At 31.0% G+C, this 25,112-nt stretch overlaps 1 protein-coding gene across 1 annotated transcript in view; it reads left to right on the top strand.

Moving 5' to 3' along the window:
• LOC139491071 (potassium voltage-gated channel subfamily KQT member 1-like) overlaps window positions 1-25,112 on the top strand; it is a 71,060-nt gene that overhangs the window by 42,887 nt on the left and 3,061 nt on the right. The window contains exons 3-14 of the mRNA XM_071278377.1: window positions 3,113-3,239; window positions 3,448-3,526; window positions 4,238-4,334; window positions 7,577-7,705; window positions 9,041-9,151; window positions 13,939-14,034; window positions 18,231-18,453; window positions 19,081-19,198; window positions 20,139-20,168; window positions 22,321-22,396; window positions 23,341-23,435; window positions 24,650-24,749. Of these exons, the coding sequence (XP_071134478.1) occupies window positions 3,113-3,239; window positions 3,448-3,526; window positions 4,238-4,334; window positions 7,577-7,705; window positions 9,041-9,151; window positions 13,939-14,034; window positions 18,231-18,453; window positions 19,081-19,198; window positions 20,139-20,168; window positions 22,321-22,396; window positions 23,341-23,435; window positions 24,650-24,749 (1,281 nt within the window). The remainder of the gene's footprint in view (window positions 1-3,112; window positions 3,240-3,447; window positions 3,527-4,237; window positions 4,335-7,576; window positions 7,706-9,040; window positions 9,152-13,938; window positions 14,035-18,230; window positions 18,454-19,080; window positions 19,199-20,138; window positions 20,169-22,320; window positions 22,397-23,340; window positions 23,436-24,649; window positions 24,750-25,112) is intronic.

The following is a 25,112-nucleotide window of genomic DNA, read 5'->3' as shown; positions in this document are numbered from 1 at the left end:
TTTCTCTGATTCGTTGTTTTTTAAGAAGTGTTTTATGTTATTTTGCTATTCAAGTTGTTTTTGTTTACACTGTAAAAGTATAAAAAAAAAACATCGATTAGCAATGTTTGAGACGAGTTTAATCTTATAATTATAGATTTTACAGCTTCAATTTCTTATTTTGTTCTCTATATATATATGATTTATATAACCGATTTGTCGTTTGTCAAGTAAGCTCCACGTTTATCTTACCGTGTGACTCTAATGTATTAAAACCATATCGTCAGACCAAAATCCATTGCAATACTTTTAATGAATATTTAGTTTCCTCACGAACTGATAAGGCCATAATGTATCAAATGATTTTCATGGCTGACAAAACAATCGGAGCACCTGATTTCACTCCCGGTTTTTAGTGGAGTTCGTGTTGTTTCTTATTTATTATTTATAACTGTTGATGTAAATGTCCTTTGGTTTTATGACTCCTTGTTTACTCCTTGGTTTGATTGTTATTGTCTTATTTTGCCCAGCTCATTTTATAAACCGAATTAGACGTCTAATTGCCTTCAAAGTCACAAATATTCATTTCAATGTATGTTTAAATGAAGCTAGTATTTATTTTTTACACGCCACATTTAACAAAAGTGGTTGCAAATGTCACAATGCATATCAAATATAGAATTGTATTGATTTCGTCTTAAGAACATCTCATATACTGATTGCTGTGAATTTCATAAAATTTCGAAATTGTCGAATGTCCCTCTGGTATCTTTCGCCCCATCTTTGGTTGTCAATCTCTTCAGCACTATATTTGATTCGTCCTTCCGTGTAGGTCTCAGTAATGTTCAAGATTATGCAAGTGTATCGAAAAGGAAGTAATGAAATGAAACACGACAGATTGTCTCTTGCTGGAGTTAACAAATACATGAGCTTCAATAAGAAAACACCTCTTTCTCGAATAAAAATTATCACTAAATTAACCTGATGTATATTATCCAACTTCAAATATACCATGACAATCAAATTGACATACAACTATAGCATAGGTAAAGGAAACAAGACAGAAAAAATATCTCAGACATATATTTTTGGCTCCCTCTTCCCATCCAATTTTTTAAGATTCTCACAAATATGGATTTCAAACAGTTTTTACGGGAAAATATTCTTTTAACATTTTCGAGGTCTTTAAGAGAACGAAAACGATACAAAATTCACTGTTCACAATTTCACTTTATTTCTAAGATCTCCTGTGCAGTTTGTTATATTTACTGTGGTTTTTATTTGTTTTAATCTTTATTATAGATTAAATCTTTTGATTTTTGGTGGGTTTTTTTTATTATTTCATTTCATTATTTCATTACGGTAAAAAGAAATGATAAATTGCAGAACAGACATTTTGACTTCCTCAATGCCCGATATCAGTTAACTTATTATCTTTCGTGACATGATGCACTATCATCACTGACTAATACTTTGACTGTTAAAACTAGTCATTAAGTATATTAACACTTCAGATCCCTTTGACATCCTGTGATAAGACTAAAAGAGTAATGAGATAAAGCATGCAAGGATAGTATACAATTGTCGTAGACCTATCATTTATTGAAAAAGCGGTAACGAGTGTTTGTGTCGCGTGCGTTCATTCATACAAAAATCAGTCAACGCCTCATTATTCATGAGTTTTTCTCTTTTTTTTTTTAGATTTGTTTGACAAAAGACAACTAATGCCATTATATTTTCTCTCACAAGTATTTGGCGGGGTTCTTGTTGACCAGTGTTTTGTCTTATGGTCTTTCTTCTTTTTTTTAATTGCAAGTTTGAGTGTCACTTTGGTATCCGTTGTTCATAATTGATATATGGCACATCGTACACTTCCCCTCAAATGCATGAATGTATACTAGTTTTATTATCACTCTGTTTGGATAGTTATTGGATGCTGTATACTGCAATGCTGTTTTACCTTCTTTCAATACCTTGAAGCTGCTTCTTTCGTTGTTATAAATAGATATAATGGGTTGCTAAAATATTAGAAAGTCAAAGAAATATATCTTATCTGAAAATGTCGGTCATAGGTATCAGTAGCTACAAAGCAATACAAAACAAATATGTCTACAATGAATTAAACATCAAACGCGTAAATTTAATTAGAATTGGGACATGACATTCTGAGTGATGTTTGTTGTATCGAAAAAACAAACAAACTAGGTTGAATTAATTTTAAAAAAAGTTGTATGTTAAACAATCAACACGACAACCTGGTTAACAAAAATCCATTACACAACTCGAGGTCAGTAATGTCAAACCTTTTTTTTTATTATTATTTTATTAAATTTTTTAGATGTTTTAATCTAGAGCTATGTTGTAACGGATTTTGATCAATTTTTAAGAAACTGCTAGTGATTTTCTGTAGGTAGTTCGGAAGTTTTGTCGTTTTGTTTGTTTTTATGCTTATCAACGTTTCGGATGAATTAGGTACATTAAAGCTATTTTTACAGTCTTTACTAGTCTTGTGATGTAAGTTTCAATCAAGCTGACTCTTTAATCTTTTATGTCCTGTAAAAGCTTACTTGACGGTGGTGGTTTACTTGTCAAAGGTCATACGATGTCCTCTCGTTGTTTGCAACAGGGTTTAGTTGAAAATAGTCTCCGATTAACAAACGTTCCTAATCTCGTTTATTACATATGCAGATTTTTCAAAGGAGACAATAAGTCGTAATACCAAAATATCTCATCTTTTTTTGCTGAGCAACTGTTTGACGAACACATATTCAATGACTCTTCCATGCCCTCATATTGTGTTATTTTATTAAGATGTCCTTTCTTTATTTGTAAATTTCTTTTATTTGCCATGAGTCTTGAGGTGACGCAGTGTATTTCTTCACTGTTATACACAATGTTTTTTCCATCTGAAAATGCAAATCAAGTTGTATAAAATAGTATTGTTGAATGTGTTTTCAATGTGATTTAATTTTCATATATTTTATCCACTAAGTATGTGCACATGACATTGCCAATTCTCGTCAAAACAATAAAATTCGTCATGCACTACTTACAGACAATACCTGCTGATAAAGGGACACACTACACATAAATTACTTTTTACCGAAATCAAACGGAAGTTTTTATTTTACAGGAGATAGTTTTAGTATGTTTTTTTGGCTTAGAATATGTGATACGGTTATGGTCAGCGGGTTGTAGAAGTAAATATATGGGACTAAAAGGCAGATTTAAATTTGCCAGAAAACCAATTTCTATAATAGGTAAGTGGAAATTTCCATTTAAAATTTGAACGCTTCTTGTTATGACTTAATAGGTATGTAAAAGCGTTGACCGAGGCACATTTTGTATGAAGCTCTCTAATTCGGTATGGATAACATATTTATTATCCTAGATCATATAATTTTTAAAAAAAATGAATGTCTAATCGTGTCATCATTTGTATTCAACATTATTTTATTTTTGTTTCAGATTTAATTGTAGTGATAGCGTCTATAGTAGTATTTACATTTGGATCTGAAGGACAAGTTTTTGCAACATCAGCAATAAGGTAAATGAGCATATTTTGTAGCAAATGTAACAGTGATCTGTCGATACATGGTAGTAAAGTTGTTCAAACGACAACTTCAAAAAAATAATCAAATAAAAGATACCAGAAGTAAAACGGTTCTCCTCAAAACTAGTAAATCTATATTAAGATGTACAAATCAAGAAAACCCTATAGGAAATTATATAGTCCCCAAGGGTATACGCCACTACTTTTCAAACATCACTATAATTGTTAAATTCAGTTCCATAAATGCGTATAAATCTAAGGAGTATTCTAAAAAAAAATTACGCGCAGTCGAGATTTAGGATATATGCGAGCATTGAATTACATTTAAGAAAGTGTAGGATGCCATGAGGTACTGATTCACCTTAATGTTGGGCCTCACTGTGAATTTCAGATCAAAGACCGTGATTGAACACTGTTCGTTGATTGTTTTATATGTTTTCATAGGGATTATTTCATGTATTGATATACTAGCATATTACTTTTTTTTATCCCTGTTGCTGATTGATTCTTTTTATCATAACCAACAAATGAAATTACATTCTAATAAAACATTTTCTGTTATTTAAACAAGACATGAAAGCTCACATTCACTAGTCGCAAGCATGTACTAAATGTGGATAAAGACGATAGAATATTTATGACATATGCATAACACTGAAATATAATTGAATTAAATCCTGAGTGATGTTGATATTTCCATTTCAGGGGTGTACGATTTTTACAAATACTGCGCATGCTCCATGTAGACAGACAAGGAGGCACATGGAGACTTCTAGGATCAGTCATTTATTTACACAGACAGGTATCTACAATCAAAATCAAAAATCAATAAGGGTCTAAATCCACCAATTGTTGTATATTTGGTACGAACAATCTTGAAATTCAGACAATAACTCGATTTGTAACTTGTACCACTGGGTGCACTACATTGTCATGTTTGAATGTTCAGACCAACATACAAATAAAGCAAAATGTATTGACCAAGTCCTATCAAAAGGACAGTTCAACCTATTCCGATTTAATATCATAGTCGGTCAAGAACAGTTCATATTTGATTATTTATTTATATAAACTTGTTCATCATGTATACTTGGTAGAGTCCAATTCAAGCTTTTTATTAAGTACATTTTACAGGTTACATCAGTAAAAATAGTTTCAACAAAAGATTAAAAAATAACAGAAAAACAGTTACTTTCCCCGATAGGTCGAAATGGTCGAGTACAAATATGTGCAACAGCAAAGGATTATTATCTCTTCAATTCAGTCAGACTTGCTCTTATTTTACTTCATTAGAATTGAAAAATTAGTAAACATCGTTAAAAACTTACTTAACCGAACTGTCAAATACTGTTAGCCGTTTAAAATGTGTCACATTGTGCGGTATCAGTATCAAAGGAGCATATTATTTTCATTGCGTTTTTAAACTGTTTAAAACGAAACTAAAGATTTTCACTTTATTGAATACTTTGTTTTGAAGAATGCAGTTTCCTTCTTTATGATAAATTACGTATACAGATATTTATTTAGGTAATTGTTCAACATGGTACTTATACTTGGTTGGTATTACATAAATGAACGGTATTAGCTTTGATCATTGCCGAAGGCCGTACTATGACCGATAGTTGTTAATATCTGTGTCATTTGTTCTCTTGTGGAGAGTTGTCTCATTGGCAATTATACCACATCTTTTTTTTATATATTTATAGCGAATAAGATAAACCCCTTGAATAACAATGTACACTTATAAATCATTTATAAATGTAATGAACCAATCGTACTCATCGAAGCATAATCTATATCAATAGTTTCTTTCAAGGTTTTTCCTCTCATATCCATATATATTAAATCACCTAATCTTATAGTTTACTATCTCGTACTGGTTCTCAAATTTATATTACATGCTTAATAGACGTTAGAATATTGTTTTCGTTCCATTCAAAATATTATATTTCATTATGATTATCTGAGCTCATTGCGTTTATAAATGTTATAGCATTTATTGCTTTATTTACTATTTGACACAGTTTGAGTATATTTATATATGACATCGAAAAACTAGGGGTACTTCTACCAAAGCTCACAAATTTAAACATCTGTACCAATCTGTAACATGTGAATTAATGAAAAAGTCAATTATCAGCATAACGGAAAATCAAACAGAATATATATATACGTATAGTCACGTTATACAGGTGATGTGCATTTCGAAAATATCTTTCTTTGTAGGGGTATTCGGGACACTTTTTCTGAAATTTAAAACATAACAGGTGCAGTAAGTCAAACTCCTGCAAATACATACGTGTTCGGTTCGACGTATCCGAGTGTGTCTATTCTACATGTAATAAATGTTTTGTATATTTGTGCATCCAATCATGTGACCACGTGCCGTTATTTGCATAGACGTTACGCACGATATTGCGTCTCAAATGGTAACGTCAAATTTTTATGTTTTACGGCGGTTATAATGCTTATGATGAATATTTTTCATTGCGTTTGTATTTTGTGGTTTGCTCATCAATACTGATACTTCTTAATGTTTCGTTGAACTGAATATGCATGCTTTTTCCACTTAATGTAACGTAAGCAACAAACAACAAAATATCTCGTATTTGGATATTATAAGTCTAAACGAAATGAGAATATATTTACGATATGATGATTCAAAGTATTTATGATAAATTTGAAATTTTGAAATGTCAACTGATGTAATCGTTTTATATTATTTTAGTCTTTTTTCTTTCTTTTTTTTTTTGTATTTCAGCAGAATTATAAAAGCACAACATGCAAATGTTAAAATATATTTTTCGTGTTCTAATGTGATTATTAGTTGTCTTTCAATATGTCAGCGATGACGGTTTACAATCTTTGTCATCGTCCTACTTTCGTAGCAATCTTGATGTTATGTAGAATTTTAAAGGTCATTGATGTTCAAACAAATCAATAGGCTAGAGTGTCATAACTAAACGATTAATTCGTTGGCTATCACAAACAACTATAAAAACGTGTAAAAAGTTTTTTTACCTTATAAAATGTATATGATTTGATTCTGAAGTTCTACCGTTAAAGACTTTGATATGTTAAATTGACAAAATGCTGTTCGTTTCCACTTTCAAACGTGGTAATCCGTACTGTTGACAAAAAAATCTGAAAAAATCTACTTGATATAATCTGGCACCAAGAAATTTAAGCAGCTGTAAAATATTATCTTTACAGAAAAAGACATTTACTTTTTTCAATATTTCAATGTTGAATATAGTTACACTAAATTTTGTAATACGCCATCCTTTTTACAGAGTGGTTTGTGATCTATTCTCTGAATCAAAAAAATAAAAACAATTTTCACATATCTCTATTTTAAAACGCCATAGTTTATAAGCAATGCTTAAATCCAAGTTCTAAATCTCGTATATAGATATAGGGAGGTTGTGAATCTCCAAATAACTTTTATAATAGTTAATTACGAGCTTAACTTAATTGATTATTTGTAGTGCATTACAGCCAAATTATAAGTTTAAATACAAGAACAGGCAAAGGAAAAGAATGCTATATTTGTGCAACATTGTATATTTAAACTCAAATTTTGAGTGGTTTTTTGTTTGTCATGTTTTCACCACTGTATAATTCGTAGGCAGACTGGCACTAAAATGAAAAATCCAACTTTATGTATTTGGTGCGTCCGAAGCTCTCTCCTGGAGTTCCCTTTATCAAGTAAACACCAGTGATGTATCAATTCTTGAATACTTTGGAAGCTATATAGCCATAAGGAACATAAAAATATGCTTTCATTTGTGATTCCGATTTTCAGTACGTATAAGTTGGCGTTGAGGTCAAATTATTCAGGAAACGATTGATATATGATTTATCTATTTGCAAATAAATCAATCCCGATATAGAAATTTGCCATCCGTAGTTTTGGTCGGCTATTTCTGTGTTTTCTTGGTTGACTGAGCTGTAACTGCATGCGGTCATGAGACATCAGAGCAATATCGGAATAAAAAAAATAGAATTAGATTACACTTAAATTTATTTATTTTTATTTTTCAGGAGCTTATCACGACATTGTATATAGGATTTTTAGGCCTTATATTTTCCTCCTATTTTGTTTATCTTGCTGAACGAGACGAAAGTAGAGAGGATTTTGCCAGTTATGCAGATGCCTTATGGTGGGGAGTTGTAAGTATTTACAGATCAGTTAGACAATAGATGAAAATGATTTATAAAACGTATAAAAATATATCAGGGAATCTACTTAATCGAGAAATTACACAAACTTTTCCTTGTCCATCAATATGACCCTCAAAGCAGTATAAAGGTATATAAAAAAAAAAAAAAGAATATTTTACTATTGGCCAATATGTAGTTATTTCCAAACATACCGGAAAAGATATATATATATATTTATATATATTTGTGTCATCGGTTGACCATGTTCACCACCACCTTTGAATAAGAAAATGCATGAATAATGATTTGATCAAATTTCTCCTATGAAATGCTGTATGCTCATATAGATATATCTGCAAATCTTTTTTTTATTTTGTCCCCTGTACTCCTTCTTCATCAATCTTTTTACAGACTGATTGGTTGAATTTATACGCGTGACTATTCCATTGCCTTTTTAGAGGATAGGGTAGTGGGCAAGTCATTCATTAGGTCAATAATTAAAAATTGATTTACTTTTTAAAATTCAAATGTCATTCATGTAAATATGCTTACATATTGTTTTAAAGGTATTTGCTCTATTTGTGTGTATACTTTAGAATGACTAATATCCAAGTTGAAAATGAAATAAGTCCTAATAACAGACGCTTACATGTACATAACTTTTTATACTGCAACTTGTTGTGTTTATGTCCTAAATCTAGTAACACAGCTTTATTTTCTGCAACGACAATTTCACAATGGAAAGCTGGTTCTGCGATCAGGAGGGGTTCATTTAGGGATGAAAATAAGTTTGAAATGTTTGTTACAATTTAAATAGCTATCAGTGTTTTAATTCAAGTTGTAGTATATAAACAATATAAGGTAAATTATATAAAAAATATTTTTAAAAATGTGTATTCGACACAGAACTAAAAGGGATCGATAAAACCTCGCCGTTCCCCAGTTTCTCAGCCACATACCAAAAACAATCTGACTTTCATGTCATGGATACCATAGATATACAATGAGAAAGCCTTGCATAATTAAACACCACTTGTTATTTTGCTTTATTTAAGAACAATATTTTTGTTCAATTTTTAAATAGCATTTAAAATTTGCTAAAGTCTATCAATATAGCGATTACATTCGTTAAATAAAACTGTTAGTTTAACTAATTAAGCTCTGATTCTGTGAGTTTTTTGCAATAATTGACGAATATTTGCATATGGCTTTTTAATGAATTGATTGCGGGAGAATTGTGCCATCCCAGGTTGCACAAATGTCATCATCCATTAAGCTATTTGCGGAATTTAACGCTTAAAGGGAGCTGCATTCAAATGCTTTTTGACATACTTTTTTTTTTAGATAACAGTGATGACAATAGGTTATGGAGATAAAGTTCCACAGACGTGGATGGGTAAAATTGTTGCCTCTTGTTTTGCTGTTTTCGCCATATCATTTTTTGCCTTGCCTGCGGTAAGTAAATAGTTATCAAAAGTACAAGTATTATAATGTAAAACGCCAGACGCGCGTTTCGTCTACATAAGGCTCATCAGTGACGCTCAGATAAAAATAGTTATAAAGCCAAACAAGTAAAAATTAGAACAGCATTGAGGACCCAAAATTTCAAAATGTTGTGCCAAATACGGCTAAGGTAATCTATTCCTGGGATAAGAAAAGTAGTTATATTTGATTTGTATATGATTATATCAAGCATTTTTAAAATTAAATTGAATACTTTTAATGTTTTTCATTCTTGTTTTTTGTTCTTGTTTTCACATGTAAATGCACTATGAGAATGAGAACTAAAAAGTGATTATTATCTTATTTTTAACTGAAAAGGTTTCATAATGGAAAAAAAATCACTCATGTTCAGTCTTTTAGTTAATTTTCTGAATAATCCACAGCAGTAAATTCAGGAATAATCGCATGTTGTCAATTTAGTACTGATCAGTAGCTTTTTAGATACTTTGAGTATGATGTTGTAGTACACAGATACAGGTTATCAACAACTGTCTGATGATGAAGTGTACATATTTTAATTGACTGAAAGAGAAGTATCGAAATAAATCTATATTAACACAATGTATTAGTCTGAAAATTGACTGAAAGACGTAGTATTAAATCTTTCAAGAGCTGTTCAAATCAAAATGACAGTTTTAGATCAAACTCGGTTTTCAAGTGTTTGTTCTTCATTCCTTTTTTCTATATAATTAGTTTGTCTCTCCTTTAAATTATATCTCCTAGCTAGTATTATAATTGACAAGTTTAAATAAAATGTAGATAAGGATATACTTCATGAAATGGCATCCTTACGACACAATTAACTGTTGTGCTTTATCTTAATCATAAATTGTTGATGGTTCTTGAGAAATCATTATTGGTGTTATAATGTATATGCAGCTGAGTTTAAACCTAGGTTTTAGTACATATGATTAGTACCGTTTTCCATTTCAAAGTTTCGTATGTCTATACTCGGACGTGTGAGAATTGAAATTATCTGAAGATCGTTTATTTTTTACTTGCAAGTGAGTGCTTGCAAGTGAGTGCATTTAGTCTTACATCAATGTTTTCAGTTTTACTTGTACTATTTGCAGTCATGGCATGTCTGTGTTTTCTATTGGGAGATCCCTTTCATATTACCATTGAAAAAACTTGCAAACAACAAAAATGAAACACACTTTTTGACAGTGATTGTCATGAGTTGAACTTGGTCATTGTTTTGAGTAATAAAATGGCTTTCCGTCTAATCTGTAAGTGACATTTATAAAACATATATCAGGGAATCTACTTAATCGAGCAATTGCACAAACATTTCCTTGTCCATCAACATGACCCTCTTCACTTTGAACATTTTGACATTCATCTATCATTTCGCTGACATTTTTTTGTGGATAGTTGTCTCATTGGCAATCATACCACAACTTCTTTTTTATAGTCATATATTTTGTCACGGTATCATTCAGAAAAGAAATTGTGTACCTTGTGTTAGTCAAATTAACACATAATAAAAATTCTTATAACCAAATGAAACGGTTTTATGAATATCTACTTATTTAGATATTAGAATTAAGTAATAATGAACCAGTCTCAGGAAAATTTGGACATTCATCTATCACCACTTTGGCATATGATTTTGTCTGTGTATCATTTAGAAAATAGAAATAGCGGTTAGTTATTTAGATATTAGTATTAAGTAATAATAGACGAGTTTCGCCCATTTCTAAAGTAAGGTATGTCGAGTTTATTTGGTGCTCTAGGTTTTTTATAAGATGTGTTGGACGATATCTGAAAAATACAACGTTTTATACGAATAATGATTCCGAAAAGATAAATTTTTTCAAATTTCTGTTATTTAAAATTGAAAATTGAAATAATGAATACGTCAAAGAGACAATAACCCGACCAAAGAGTTTGGTACATATGCATAAATTTAAGAGCTTACTTTGTATATGCAAGTACGTTGTAGCGTGTCTTTATTTGAATTGTATGCATGAAGTCGTTAGCTTAATGCAATTCAGAATGATGGATCACACCAAACTCTTTACATCTTACTTTAGAAAGCGAAGATATCCCAAGAATAAATCAAACCAAGACTTTTAAAACGTTATTGTATCTGTCGTATATGACTACAGATGTGTTCCAATTGTGGTAACCACAATCACATCCTCATAATCAAGATTGTGATATCATCGAAAACATTTTATTACCGGGTCTTTACTTTCTTGAGCCATCAAATTGATGTTACACTTCCCTCCGTAGTATGTTTTATCTAGGATAAGAAAGAGAGGTTTAACTCATATTTTGAAATGTTATGAATAATCGGAATGTCGATTGATCATAGGTCTCCTAATACACACAAAAATTCCAATTGCTCTGTAATTCTTTAATATTTAGAATTTTCAAGTTCTCAAACACAATCAGGACAAGAACTTGATTTCTTTTCATCAGATTTTGAAGTCATTAGTCTTTCCTTATACAGAACTATATAAATATCACTTTTCAGTGCGTTTGTACGTCAAATGAAATAAGTGGTCTTTACAATATATAGTTCTATACTGTATGACGCAAAGATAGAAAATGAAATGATCAAGAAGAAATCAAAATGACAACTATGATGCAGTGTTGATAATCGGTTTTCGTGTCTTGATGATACGCTTAATTCAATTTTATACATAGTTCTCGCTAGATATTATTATACTGTACTTTAGAAAGAAAGATAGCGTAGGGAGTACGATATGATTACTTTATTCAAAATCACATTAGACATTACTACTGTTACAACTACTATTCTATTTCTGCAGTGATGTTATCGTGAACGCACTGAAATGTATTAAACCGATAATTATAGGAGGTTTGTCAGTCAATTCCGGTAAAGACCGTGCGTTAATGGGTAACTTCCTCAACAAATCTGATATAACTCGAAATCTTATTTAGTTTAACATTTTGTAAACTACTAAATTAGAATCGAAGTTGCCAAAGGCATTTAGTCTGTTTTTGTATTAGATATGAACCTGACAAAAGCATAAAGTCTGTTTATGTATTATTGCAGCAGAGGTTAACTTTAATTTCGCTTTCCCCTCGATCCAAAATTGAAATTAAAGCTTGAATATCACCAGACATAATTGCAACAAATAATAAAAAGACAAAAACCAAAAACCAAAAAACCGTAGACGTTGTTTATTTCTAATGTGTCGTTGTAAATTAACATCATTTTGAAAACCGCTAACGTTTAGATCTATTTTCCATCAGATTGATTTGCCTGCAAAAAGGTAAAATTTCAGTCCCGCAAAAGAGTTTTTGATCATAAACATAGATGTGATATGCATATTATTATTCATGCATGATAACTGTTTTGTCAATGGTTACATTAGCGCAGGGTTTTTTTTTACTTTATATGTCAGGCTTTAAATAACTCTGACTTTCAAAAATTGTCAAAATATAATACCTATTCAAATATAGCCTTCAAATGACTTTAGCAGAGCGTGACGAGCTCGTCACAACATAAACATTATTAAAACAAAAACTCCTATCAGTAACATTCAATACGTACAAGAGTTATGATTAATCATTATAAATAAAAATAAGTGTTCCATACAATTTGATAATATCAGCCTTCCAAAAGTATGATGAAAAAATAAGATTAAATGAATAATATAGTATAATCGTCAATTAGACAATTTTACACCAAAGACAAAATGGGATAGAAGTTATCCAACTTTAATATTTCATTGAAGTAGGGATGATTACTAATAAAAATGGAAAACAAACCCTTACGAATTTATTGCGTCCGAGGCGCTTTTCTGGATTTACCTTCATCGGGAACTAGAGGCGAAAGATACCAACGTGTTATTCTAACGCATAAGTTTAAAATAAAATGACACTATATTGATTAAATTGCAAACATGTATATCTTTTTATTAATACATTGGAATGTTTTTTATTTTGCACCGCCAGTTTAGAGATCTAACTTGCATAAACTTCTGTTATATGTTTGGGTTGTGTTGGTCAATACGTTTAATTTGCAGTTTTCGTAAACTTATATGACTATGTTCGGCATTTTCTTTTGGCTGTTGTGTTTCTGCCCTTTTTTGTTTGACGATTGTCTCTCGGTCAGTTGGTATCTTCTTCTCTTTTTCATAAAAGGCATTTTAAATTTTTATTGGTGTTCTTTACAACACAGAATTTTCCACGCTCAATTATCATACGATTTTATATGTAAGGAAACGAAGTCATTTGTATAAATGATTCACGGAGTGGAAAGCGGGTACTCACAAAATATATAATACAGATTATATTAACACAGTATAAACATGATGCCATGAGCATGATGAATATCTCGTCGTCGTGTGATTGTTTAATTATGTATAGAACTATAATAAGATGCGATGAGGACTTTTCCTAAGAATTTAACAGGTTCTTTTTTTTTAAATGATAAAAGGATTACCAATCCCGTAAACCTTTCAATATTTAAATTGACGTTTTTGGTGGCCACTGTTCATGATATTCACTAGGTTATATACATTGTTTCAATTTTAGGTTACACAAAATTTAAATAAAAATACTCGTTCCCGTGGGGAAGAAAATAATAATCATTAACGTACATAGACTCTCATGCGAACAGAGGCAAACGAAAGATGCCTTTCACGATCTTCAAAATATTAACACCAGCAAAAGTTTTTTTGAACCAAGTTTCTTATTTGGAAACAAGTGATTTTTAGGCTTTCCTGAAGTATCTTAAAGATGTTTTTTTTTATTTTCAGGGTATTCTAGGTTCAGGATTTGCCTTAAAAGTTCAACAAAAACAAAGACAAAAACATTTTAATCGACAAATTCCAGCTGCAGCTACTTTAATACAGGTATGACTAGACATAATTTAAACATCGCTTAAAAATGGATACTGCGTCCGCTACTCCTAGCTTTTGTAATAGAAGGATAATGTCACCATTATAAAGTTCGGATTTAAGGGGAAGTCTTGGGGGAATAGAACCCTTAGATAAGTCAATAATTCAGGCGAATGACCTGATAATCCCGACCACTGTAATAAGCGAGAACATATTGTTTAATTAAACATGAAGAGATATCACTAGTAGATTAATCATACGGGTTAGTATCCGCAATGTTATATTCAGAGGCAGAGTTGTAGTGTATGTTTTAAAAGGTGTTTGATTTGTTCATTTGTTGTTTTCTAGAAGAAAAGGGCTTTATCTTAGTTCAAAGGTCTTTTTAAAACCTTTAAGAGTCATTCCCTGTTCACACCAAAGAATATTTGGAATATTGAATATGGGACTGTTCACACCAATGTCTAAGATTTCCAATATCTTTCAATTCTAAGCCCATATGATTCCCTGATAACAAAACAAACTTTGATTAAATTCATGGTGTTTGGGACATCAGCTTATAGCGTGGAGGTAAATCCTTTTCTCGACTAATAAACATGTCATCAAGTATTTGTTCCGTAAGGCGGCTGAAGAACAAATACTATACCAAATACTTTTAAAAGGTAAACAAACTTGTCACATGAAAAGAAAATTATAATAAAAATCTTGTTTGGCAATTATCAAAATTTCTAAACAAAAGTGTTGTCATAAGAAAATGTTTTTAAGTGTTCATCAAAATTTATTTTAGGCGAATAATTAAAACACAAGATGTTTCTGTGATCTAAATTTTAGGAAAAAATCAACGGCCTGGTATTTGTTCCAATTTGTATAGCGTAACCTTCCTTTAATGTTTTTTTTTTTGTAATATTAAAATAAAACACTAAGCAAATTTTCATAACTTAACATACCACAACATCTTTTGTCACAATTTGTCTTGGAATCATGTTTCAAATTTGAAATTTTTCTTGTAAGTCAAAAAGTATTAATTAAATTTACACAAGATGTGGTATTTAGACTTGCTATGACAATAAGTTCTGATTGATTCTGGATTTATTTTGCGATAAAACATTATGTATTTTTCCAGTAGGTGTTTAATGATTTGTTCAGTTGACTGTTTTATGAAATATTTTTTTACCGATTTTCTTTTATATATCGTATATATGGGGTAACCGACTTTTTCTACAATATCTAATATTCTTCGTTAACCGACTTTTTACTTTGATATTTAATAGTAAATGTTGTTTACTCTCACAACAACGCACGTATCATTTTTTTTTCTGTTAAATTCATTGTTAAAGAAACGCTAAATGCCATGTTCGATCTAACCAGATGCCAATTTAGCATGTATAAAATTCTGGCTTGTAATTGTAAGAGGAAAAGAACTCTATGATATTATCTCAACTTATATGACATCGTAAAAATATGTATTGTTCAAACGCGTAAACCCTTCGAAAACAAAACGTGAGATAGCAGACAAAGAAAATATATTAGGCTAGCACGAGAAATCATACATCGGGAACCATACGAGTTTATTATTATAAAGAATAACAAGGTTCACATTCTGAATCATGGCGGTCTTATACCTGTGTCTCTCCTTAAATCACCGAAATCAAGAAATTTTCAAAATAGCAAAAATTAAATCGGCGCCAAGTCGGGTGAAAAGTGATAAAGGGAAAATCTGCGAAACTGAGTTGATATACAATCTATATTAAGGAGATATCATCAAATTTAGAAATGAAACGAGAATGTGTGAAAGCGACAACAACCTTTCCAAAGAGCAAAAAACAATCAGAGGATACCAATGGGTATTTAACACAGAGGGAAAATCTCACACCTGTGCGGGCTTCATCTGGCCCCTTAACAAAAATATGTACTAGTTAAATGAAAATAGACGTCAAATTAAACCCCAAAACATATAATTGAACTAAAATTTAAAATCATATGAGACAAACAAAGGCCAGAGTCTCATAACTTGGGACAGGATTAAAATGCGGCGGGGATAATATGTTTAGTGAAATCTTAACCCTCCACTTATACCTCTTGCCATTCTAGAAAAACAAACAAACATCAATACGTTGTATGTAGTCTTGTGTACTATTGTTTGTCTGTCTTTTTCTTTATCGGCCATGGCGTTGTCAGTTTATTTTCGATCTATAAGTTTAAGTGTCCCTCTGGTATCTTTCGCCCATCTTTTAGATATCCGGACACTTTATCGAACAACGAATTAGCAATGGCCATCGAAAAGCCTTCTCAGTTATCAGTTAACCAACTCCTTTTCAGAATCGTTATAGACTGAACTTATGTGTAGTCATTCACTACTATTCCAAAAATTGATGCACTTTGAAAATACTGTGTTGATTGAATAGTAATCAAAGATACCAGGATTAAAATTTAGTACGACAGACGCGCGTTTCGTCTACATAAGACTCATCAGTAAAGACGTGTTGGCCTTTATCAATGGCTGGTAATTGTATATAAAATATGATTTTTTTTTATGAAAGTGTGTAATTCAAAAATAATGACTATTTTTATACACTAGTATGTTGTTTCATGATAAAAAGACAAGATATCATTGACCTTTTATTAATTTGAATCATCAATTTACTAAATATGGCAAACAATTAACCAAACATACGCTTTGTATACGTTGCTTCAGGATATATTGAAAAGATCATTTGGACATTTTACTAATTTAGGTCTGTAATTTATTGCATTACGCAAACAGTATACAATAATTCGCCAATCAGAACTTGTGTGGTTTGTAGTGTTTTATTGCCAAACCAATTTGGTATCAAATTACCAGATTAAGATAGATAGTTGACCTTTCAAAAACATTTTAAACTCCACCACATTCTTTATCCATGTTTATGTGATCCTACCAATCAGTTCATTGGTTGTCGTTGGTTCATTTTCAGGTTATATGGACTTCGCCTTTTTGAATGTATGTAAAAAGTAAAATTACAAAAATACTGAAGTCCTGAACTCCGAGGAAAATTCAAAACGAATCAAAATCAAATGGCATAATCAAATGATATAACACTTCAAACGAATGGACAACAACTGTCATATTCCTGACTTGGTACAGGCATTTTCAAATGTAGAAAATGGTGGATTGAACCTGGTTTTATAGCACTTAACCTCTCACTTATATGACAGGCCCATCCATGTATTTTACTCAATGAATGCTTCGGTACTGTACTGTCATGATTAAAACCATATATCTGTTTTTAAAATCTCCTTTATGAATTAAGACATTTATAAAATCTAAGGTTCCAGCAACAGCAAAGTTAACCGTTCATGAATATGAGTATTCTGTTCTGATGCCTTTTTATAAAGTATTTTCGACCTTGCTGCGTATGTACCCGTATTGGCTTTCAAATGATTAGTTTTAAACGTTTCAGTTGGAGACAAATGCTGAAAAGCGTTTAGGACATAAAGAATTTATGATATTTTATTTCATATTTGAGTGTGTCAGTACTAAATATGACATGAATGGCAACAACGTGCAATACATAAAACGCAAAGTGTGGCTCTATAACGATATATATCGTCTTTTTGACAATATTAAATTCTTCCTTTTTCTGTAAGTTGTCGTCTATGGTTAGCAAATTTGCAATTTAAAACATTATTCTGATATCACTTTTTTGCTTCATAAAAGAAAATTCTCAAATAAAAGCAGTACCTCTCCGCCTATTAAAATCTGATGCAATTCGTTTTGTTATATATTAATTTATTCTTGAATGACATTCGTTGAAAATCGCTTGTGAAATACAGCTATCTACGTTGAAAAGATGTTTTGATTTGAAATCATAGGCTTAACAAAGCAGAGATGGGCTTAAAATATTACAATCCCATTAAATCTCTGTTTACGTGTATTTAATAAAGTAAAACATTGCAAATGGAAGAATCGAATAAACATAGTAATGAACTAAACTAACTATTCAAAGCGGAATAATTCTTTTGTATTTAACATTTTTTTAAACAGTTCCGGGAACTAACGAAATTGACATAATGGTATGTAAAACACTTACCAAAGCTATCGGACCTTTAATTTAAGACGTTCGAAGTGCGTTAACGTCAACATAATTATTAAAAAAAAACATTATTAGTCCCATAGAAAGCCAACTACATGCATTGAGTTTAGGTTTATTTAAGTATAGAAACTTGCTTTTCAGTGTGTATGGAGGTGTTATGCTGCGGATCCTTTGTTTAAATCAGATGCAACATGGAATATACATATTCATGACGCATCAAATGAACACAATATGTTAGCTAGAATGGCCAGACGAGCTAGCCTTACTTTACGAAAACGTCGTATGTCAAGATTAGATTCCATGTCCGTTCCAAACCATTACCACAGAGAGAGTGTTACTACGCCACCTTGGGAGGAAAAGATAGGTAATATCAATAATCATATAATGAATTAGCCTTTTTTATCATATTTAAGATAAAAACAAGATAAAAAAAAAACATACATGTTTACAACAAAAGATATAAAAGTAACAAACCTGAGATCATTGATTTATTGCAGATATTCCATTGATAAAGTTTAAATATTCCTAACAGAGTCAGACTATTATGGGACAACAGTTTATAAATTATGTGCATTTAACTCCTGAACCTAAGTAACAGCTGCATGCTTTGAAGTTCGAGTGAGATTGAAAACTACCACAGACTCAAGACTTTTACAAATATCCATTTAAATCTAAAAGGCAGATTAAATGCATAGCCAGTACGAAAACATCTTAAAGTGTTAGAAATTAACATTGCTTTGTACTAGACCGACACGTTGAGTTAGATCTTTTACGTACTAGTTTACAAGGTAACTTTTTCGCACAAATTATTTTAAACCGAGCCAACTAGTCTTTATTCTATCTGCAAAATGTTGCAGGCTACATGGATAATTAGCATATACGAAGATGCGGTCTGGTTTCAAATTATAATTCTTGAAAGAAAACAAAACAATAAATATGCATATTGTTATCTTAAGTTTTTTTTGTCAACTATCTACTTCTCCACTTAAAGGTACTCCAAAAGGTGCGAGACGAGAGAGTATGAGACCATCACCCTATGGTGGAAGTATCAGTGAACAATATGACGATACAGACTATGACATGGATGAAGCTGCTGATCGAGTGGTGCAGTAAGTTTCAGTTTATAACATTGAACTAATACTGCAATGAAATACTTCCATGTCATAACGTTATGATAGATAATATAAGTTTTGATATGAATGGTTCTGATCATCTAGAAGTATAGACATTATCACATCGACATTTGTCAATGGGTTCCGGATACAGAATTTAAATAAGATTAAGCCTTCTGTTAGAGTAATCGTTCTCTTACTGTGTTGAAAAATTCACATAAAAACTAATATAAAATTGTTCAAGTGCACTTTATAGTATTTACAGAAAACTGGCAGTTCGTTGTGATCTTGCAACAATTAGTTAAAAAAAACATAGTGATTACTTATCGTAACTATATTGTATTTAATAAAGCGTAACAGTTTTTGATACACCCGTTTTAAGCTAAATGCAGAATTTCTTATTAAACTCTATTGCATTTTGATTAAACAACATCGCCTTTTGTACTCTTTGCATAAACGAAAATCCGAAGTTTTTTAGAATCGAACTTAAAGCAAAAAGAATGTGACATTGAAATATATACTGGTAAACGTGGACATTAATTGTCCCTAAAAAAGGGTTTAAAACAAATCCATATGAACTGCTTAATGTTGTATTTTAGAAGTAAATATATGTGTGCTATTGATTTCTTATATGTTTCCAATTTATTTAGCTTTGTATGTTATATACATATAGTTTTATTTGTGTTTAAAGCTAGTATGTTGGATGTAAACGTATTCTTGTCAATAAAACTACAACAATATAATACAGATAGTACCAAATTTTATTAGCAATGACAAATTTAACAGAAAACAGTTATATCATATACATTAACATGAATACGCTTAATCTCAATACAAGCCTCAGAATCTATCAGACAATGAGCACCAAAATATCATGTGCTTTTGTTAAAAAAAAAACATTAATTTAACACATAAGTTTAATAAATATACTTTTCAGAAAACGTAAAATGTCAAAGAGACCAACTACGTAAGTGCATGACATCGCGACATAGGCGCGATAAATATTTGACATTAACACAATAGTTTTTACCTACAGACATTAACACTATAGTTTTTACAAACTAACAACTAACGAGCTTTTGCATATTGTTTTGATAATAATTAGTCAGAGGTTAACTTCTAGTGTTCGTTTTTTCTTATATCTTTACTTTTGTTATGCTGTGCTTTTATTCTAATTGCTATGCTACGCTTTAATTGTTATTGTTACTAACAAAATACACTGGTGTTGTATAAGCTCTAGTTTTATTTAGGTAACGTAAAATAAGAATAGTTTGTAGTCAGATAGGTTTCTCCAACTCTTGTATTACTTAAATGCCAATAAAGCATTCCCATTCAATGACACTAGCTGCTAAAACACCCTCCAAATTATGTGCTATTTAAAGTAGTAAAATCAATAACTTACATTTATAATTCGTTTTTATTTTCATGTTCAAAAAAAAAAGTTGATTTTTTATTTGAATAAAACAATTTATTAAATTGCAGATCCTTTTCCTATTGACATATTAAACCCAGACTCCACATTTTTAATATAAGAAATAACGAAGCTACAAGATCAATTTTCTTCAGTTATTGTTGCATAGGGAGTCTATTATAATCCTGGTACCTTTGATAACTATTTACACCACTGGGTCGATGCCACTGCTGGTGGACGTTTCGCCCCCGAGGGTATCACCAGCCCAGTAGTCAACACTTCGGTGTTGACATGAATATCAATAATGTGGTCATTTTTTTATAAATTGCCTGTTAACAAAAGTTTAAATTTTTCGAAAAACTAAGGATTTTCTTATTCCAGGCATAGATTTCCTTAGCCGTATTTGGAATTTTGGATCCTCAATGCTCTTCAACTTTGTAATTGTTTGGCTTTATAAATATTTTGATATGAGCGTCACTGATGAGTTTTATATAGACGAAACGCGCGTCTGGCGTACTAAATTATAATCCTGGTACCTTTGATAACTATTTAATTATAAATTACGTGTACGTCATAAGAGAAAACCTTCATACTGTAATTAGCGTTAAAATATAAAGAAACACGACTGATACAAATTACAACCAATCAAGTTGTCACTGGCATCAGCATATGCAAAGCCGACAAGCATGCAAACAACGCCATTTTTTCACTACTGATAGTATGTTGATCCACAATTATCAACTAGCATCAATAAGTCAGGATCAAATACAGCATGCACAAAATAAAAGTGAAAAAGGATCCTTGTTCTGATTATAGATTCTAGTTTTTAGATTGCCTTGATTGACCTTATTTGGTACAATCGTCTGGATTTTAGGGTTTTCAACTTCGTATTTGATTTTACCGTCCACCCGCTTTTAATTGAGGAGGATTTACACATGTGTTGCGTTCCAAATTACAGTGTTACCTGCCTTATCCGACACCTGAGTATTCCAACATCCTGATTTAACCGACACATTTTCATGGTCCCAAAATATGCATATCCTTTCAGAAAAAAACTAAGTATTCCGACACCCTGCTTAATCCGACATTATTTTCTGGTTCCCCGGTGTTTCTGATAAGACAGGTAACACAGTATCAGCATTTTGGTATCTATGATATGAATTAAATCTGTTTAACAGTGTTAGCAGGAGTACAGACTTCAGTCCGTGATATTTTATATTGTATTATTTTCATTAAAGATGGAGATTTAAAAAATAGCATTTTCAAAATATAAGTCGGTTATAGCAATTGAAATTTAATGAGAAACAAAATGGTCGTCATTGATATAATATATCAGTGGCATAAAAATATTACAAAAAGACATTAAGAGGTTGGCTTGAGGTCTGTATACTTGTAATAAATCTGATAGAGACAGGGCATATATACGGTCAACTCCATATCTTAAAATACTATTTTCAATGCATCTTTGTCATATTTGAAAAATGTAGGCTGTTGTCATATATTTGCATGATACTAGCTTTTAGTTTTGATTTTCAGTAACGATTGGGGTAATAAACATTTTCATTATTTTATGTTGACCCTTTTATTATCATGGATATAGGTAACATTTATATTATTGTGCAGCTTTCGTCAAATTTGTTCATATTGTTTATTAAGTATGTTTTTTGCCTTAATTGATTTTAAGTTTTTATCTGTATAATTATTTTAGGTTAACAGAGGCACATAAAGCAGCGATACGAGTAATTAGGAAAATCAAATATTTTGTAGCTAGGAGAAAATTTCAGGTAATTTATAAATACAGAATTTTAATTCAATTACATTCATATACCATAGACAAATAATTAAAAGTATCTCGCAATATTTGAAACTTACGGTAGAATTTCTTAAATATTCATTATTCAATCAGTGTTTTTTCCGATATTTTTATTCCTTCCACTGAATAGATACCTTTTCGTATGAAATGTCAGTCCTTATGTAATACCAGCCCGACCATGAGGTCGTCAGAGTTGGCAAACGGGTTTTAATTATGGAAACTAACGGCTTTGAAAACATTCTTCACTCAGGATGGTATAACTCTGATCCTTAGTCCATGTTTGGCTTTACTGTTGTTCATTTTAAGATTTTTTAACTCTTTAGCGAAGGCTAATATTATATTTAAGTTTTCATATCTTTTTTCCCTTAAACATCACTGCAGACAACACTAATGTGCCTCGATCTGGTTGAGTAAAGTTAGTACCGTAATTGTTATTATATTGTTAAAACAAATATTATCAGCAATGGTCCTGATCATCTCATGATAAGCCCAAGTTGGTACACAAAGCGTTATACGTCATATCAAGAATAGACGCTTTTTATCGTATATAATCTACTTTAAGCATATGTTTTTCAAAAATCATGTACATGACATATACATATAGCTACAGTAATACATAAATACCATATACTATTTATGTGTCATAAAAACATTCATAAACAATATCTTTTAAGTCGTTTAGATATTTTTTATGCATTTTAAAAAAAGAAACAGCTTTTTCATTTCCTTGATACTTACATCTTTTTCTCGGTTCAATATTTCACACCAACTATTTCTAGAATCTATGATTAAGTCGACAAAGTAAAGGAATTGGTATGATTTAAAAAAAAACATTAAATCATGCGTAAACAAAAAAATAGAAATACGAATCCATTACTAAGACAAACATTAGTAATAACATATTCCTTTTAATAGCAAGCACGAAAACCGTATGACGTCAGAGACGTCATAGAACAGTATTCTCAAGGACATCTTAATATGATGGTCAGAATCAAAGAACTTCAACGAAGGTATTGTATTTTACATTTTTATTTAATTATTAAATTCGACTGAGAATGGAAGTGGGGAATTGGTCAAAGAGACAACAGCCCGACCAAAGAGCAGTTAACAGCACAGGACCACCAAAGTTCAACACAGCGATAAATTCCCGCACCCGGAGGTTGATTTCAGTGGCTATAAAATGTACACTAGTTCAATCAAAATAGACATAACAACAACTTCCAAAATATATTAATGGATTGAAATTAAAAAAGAAACATACAACTCAAAAAAGGTCCAGAGTCTCCTGACTTGAGACAGGCCCAAACATGTTGCAGGTTAAACATGTTTGTGATATCTCAAACCACCCCCTCCCTATTTTACCTCTAGCCAATGTAAAATAAACAAACACACAGCAATACACACAGTTCAACTCAGTTAAAAAAAATCCAAGTCCGATGTCACAATGGGTACAAAATTAAAGTATTTATATCTATTTGTGATATAACTGAATCCTGATACCGTTTTTAATTATAGAGTATGCAAATGGGGTTTTTACAATTTTTTCATTCATCTGAATTAAATCGATTTACTGTTTTCGCAACTTACATGTATGCATTCTGTAAATATTTTCAAGATTGTATACCAAAATGTTGTGAATCAAAGTTCAAACCTGGTTAATTTGTATACGAACATGGACGTCGCGTCCTTGTTACCTTGATGAAGAAAGTGAAATTACCAGTCAAACTTCAGATTCGTAAACAGAGAATTTGAAGACGTTGTAGATCGAAAACTCTATCTGTGTGTGATATTTAAATGAACGAATGAACGATCGAACGAACGAATGAACGATTAAATGAATGAATTATTAATTGCAAAGCAGTAACTACATGCTATAGCAAAACAAACATATTTACATTGTAACACATAATTAACAACCGAGAACAATATTCAAAGACATTACAATAGACACATAATCAAGGGGATCAAATCTGCTTAGCCGATTTCATAAAATAACACAATTTTTAACTTATGATCTAGACTTTGCTAGATACAAATACCTTATTTGATTTACTCTAGTCTAAAAGATATTGATGTAGCTAGTATTTTATATTGTATAAGAACGAGAAAAAAGTGGTCAATGAACAAGCAGAAACGTTTTTTTGAAGTATATGGAATTGTCAATACTAACTGCATCTGTTGATTTTTTTCTTTTTCTTATTGTGAACAATTCTCTAACTTTTAGATTAGACCAGACGTTAGGTAAGCCAGGAGTTCTTTATTCCAATGGAAAAGATAGAGAAAGAGTTACTCTCAGTGCTAGAATTGTTAGAATGGAAAATCAAGTAGGTCTTTAATTGCTGTCGATAATAGCCATCTTAAACTGCTGTAATACTTGTATAACGTGTCCGATCCTTATTTATAATTTCCGTTAATGGGCATTATCTCAAAATGACTATTACTGACGTACAACATTTGTTGTGACAATAATTAGACAATATAAATAGGCATTTAACCTATGAAGTCGAGGAAAGATGGACAATTACTTTTTTAAGAAAGGAAATAATCCCAACATAAAACATATAACAAATTGTTCCTTGCAAAATTCACATAAAACAACATAAACACCAATTAAACCTTAAACATAAAGCAGGTAAACCGACAAAGTAGACAGTTTTCCTCTACAAAGATTTCAATATGACATTATA

Source organism: Mytilus edulis, chromosome 10 (genome assembly GCF_963676685.1).
Source record: "Mytilus edulis chromosome 10, xbMytEdul2.2, whole genome shotgun sequence".
Lineage (NCBI taxonomy): Eukaryota > Metazoa > Mollusca > Bivalvia > Mytilida > Mytilidae > Mytilus > Mytilus edulis.
Note: the sequence above shows the minus strand (reverse complement) of the source record. Positions and strands in the feature narration are given on the sequence as shown.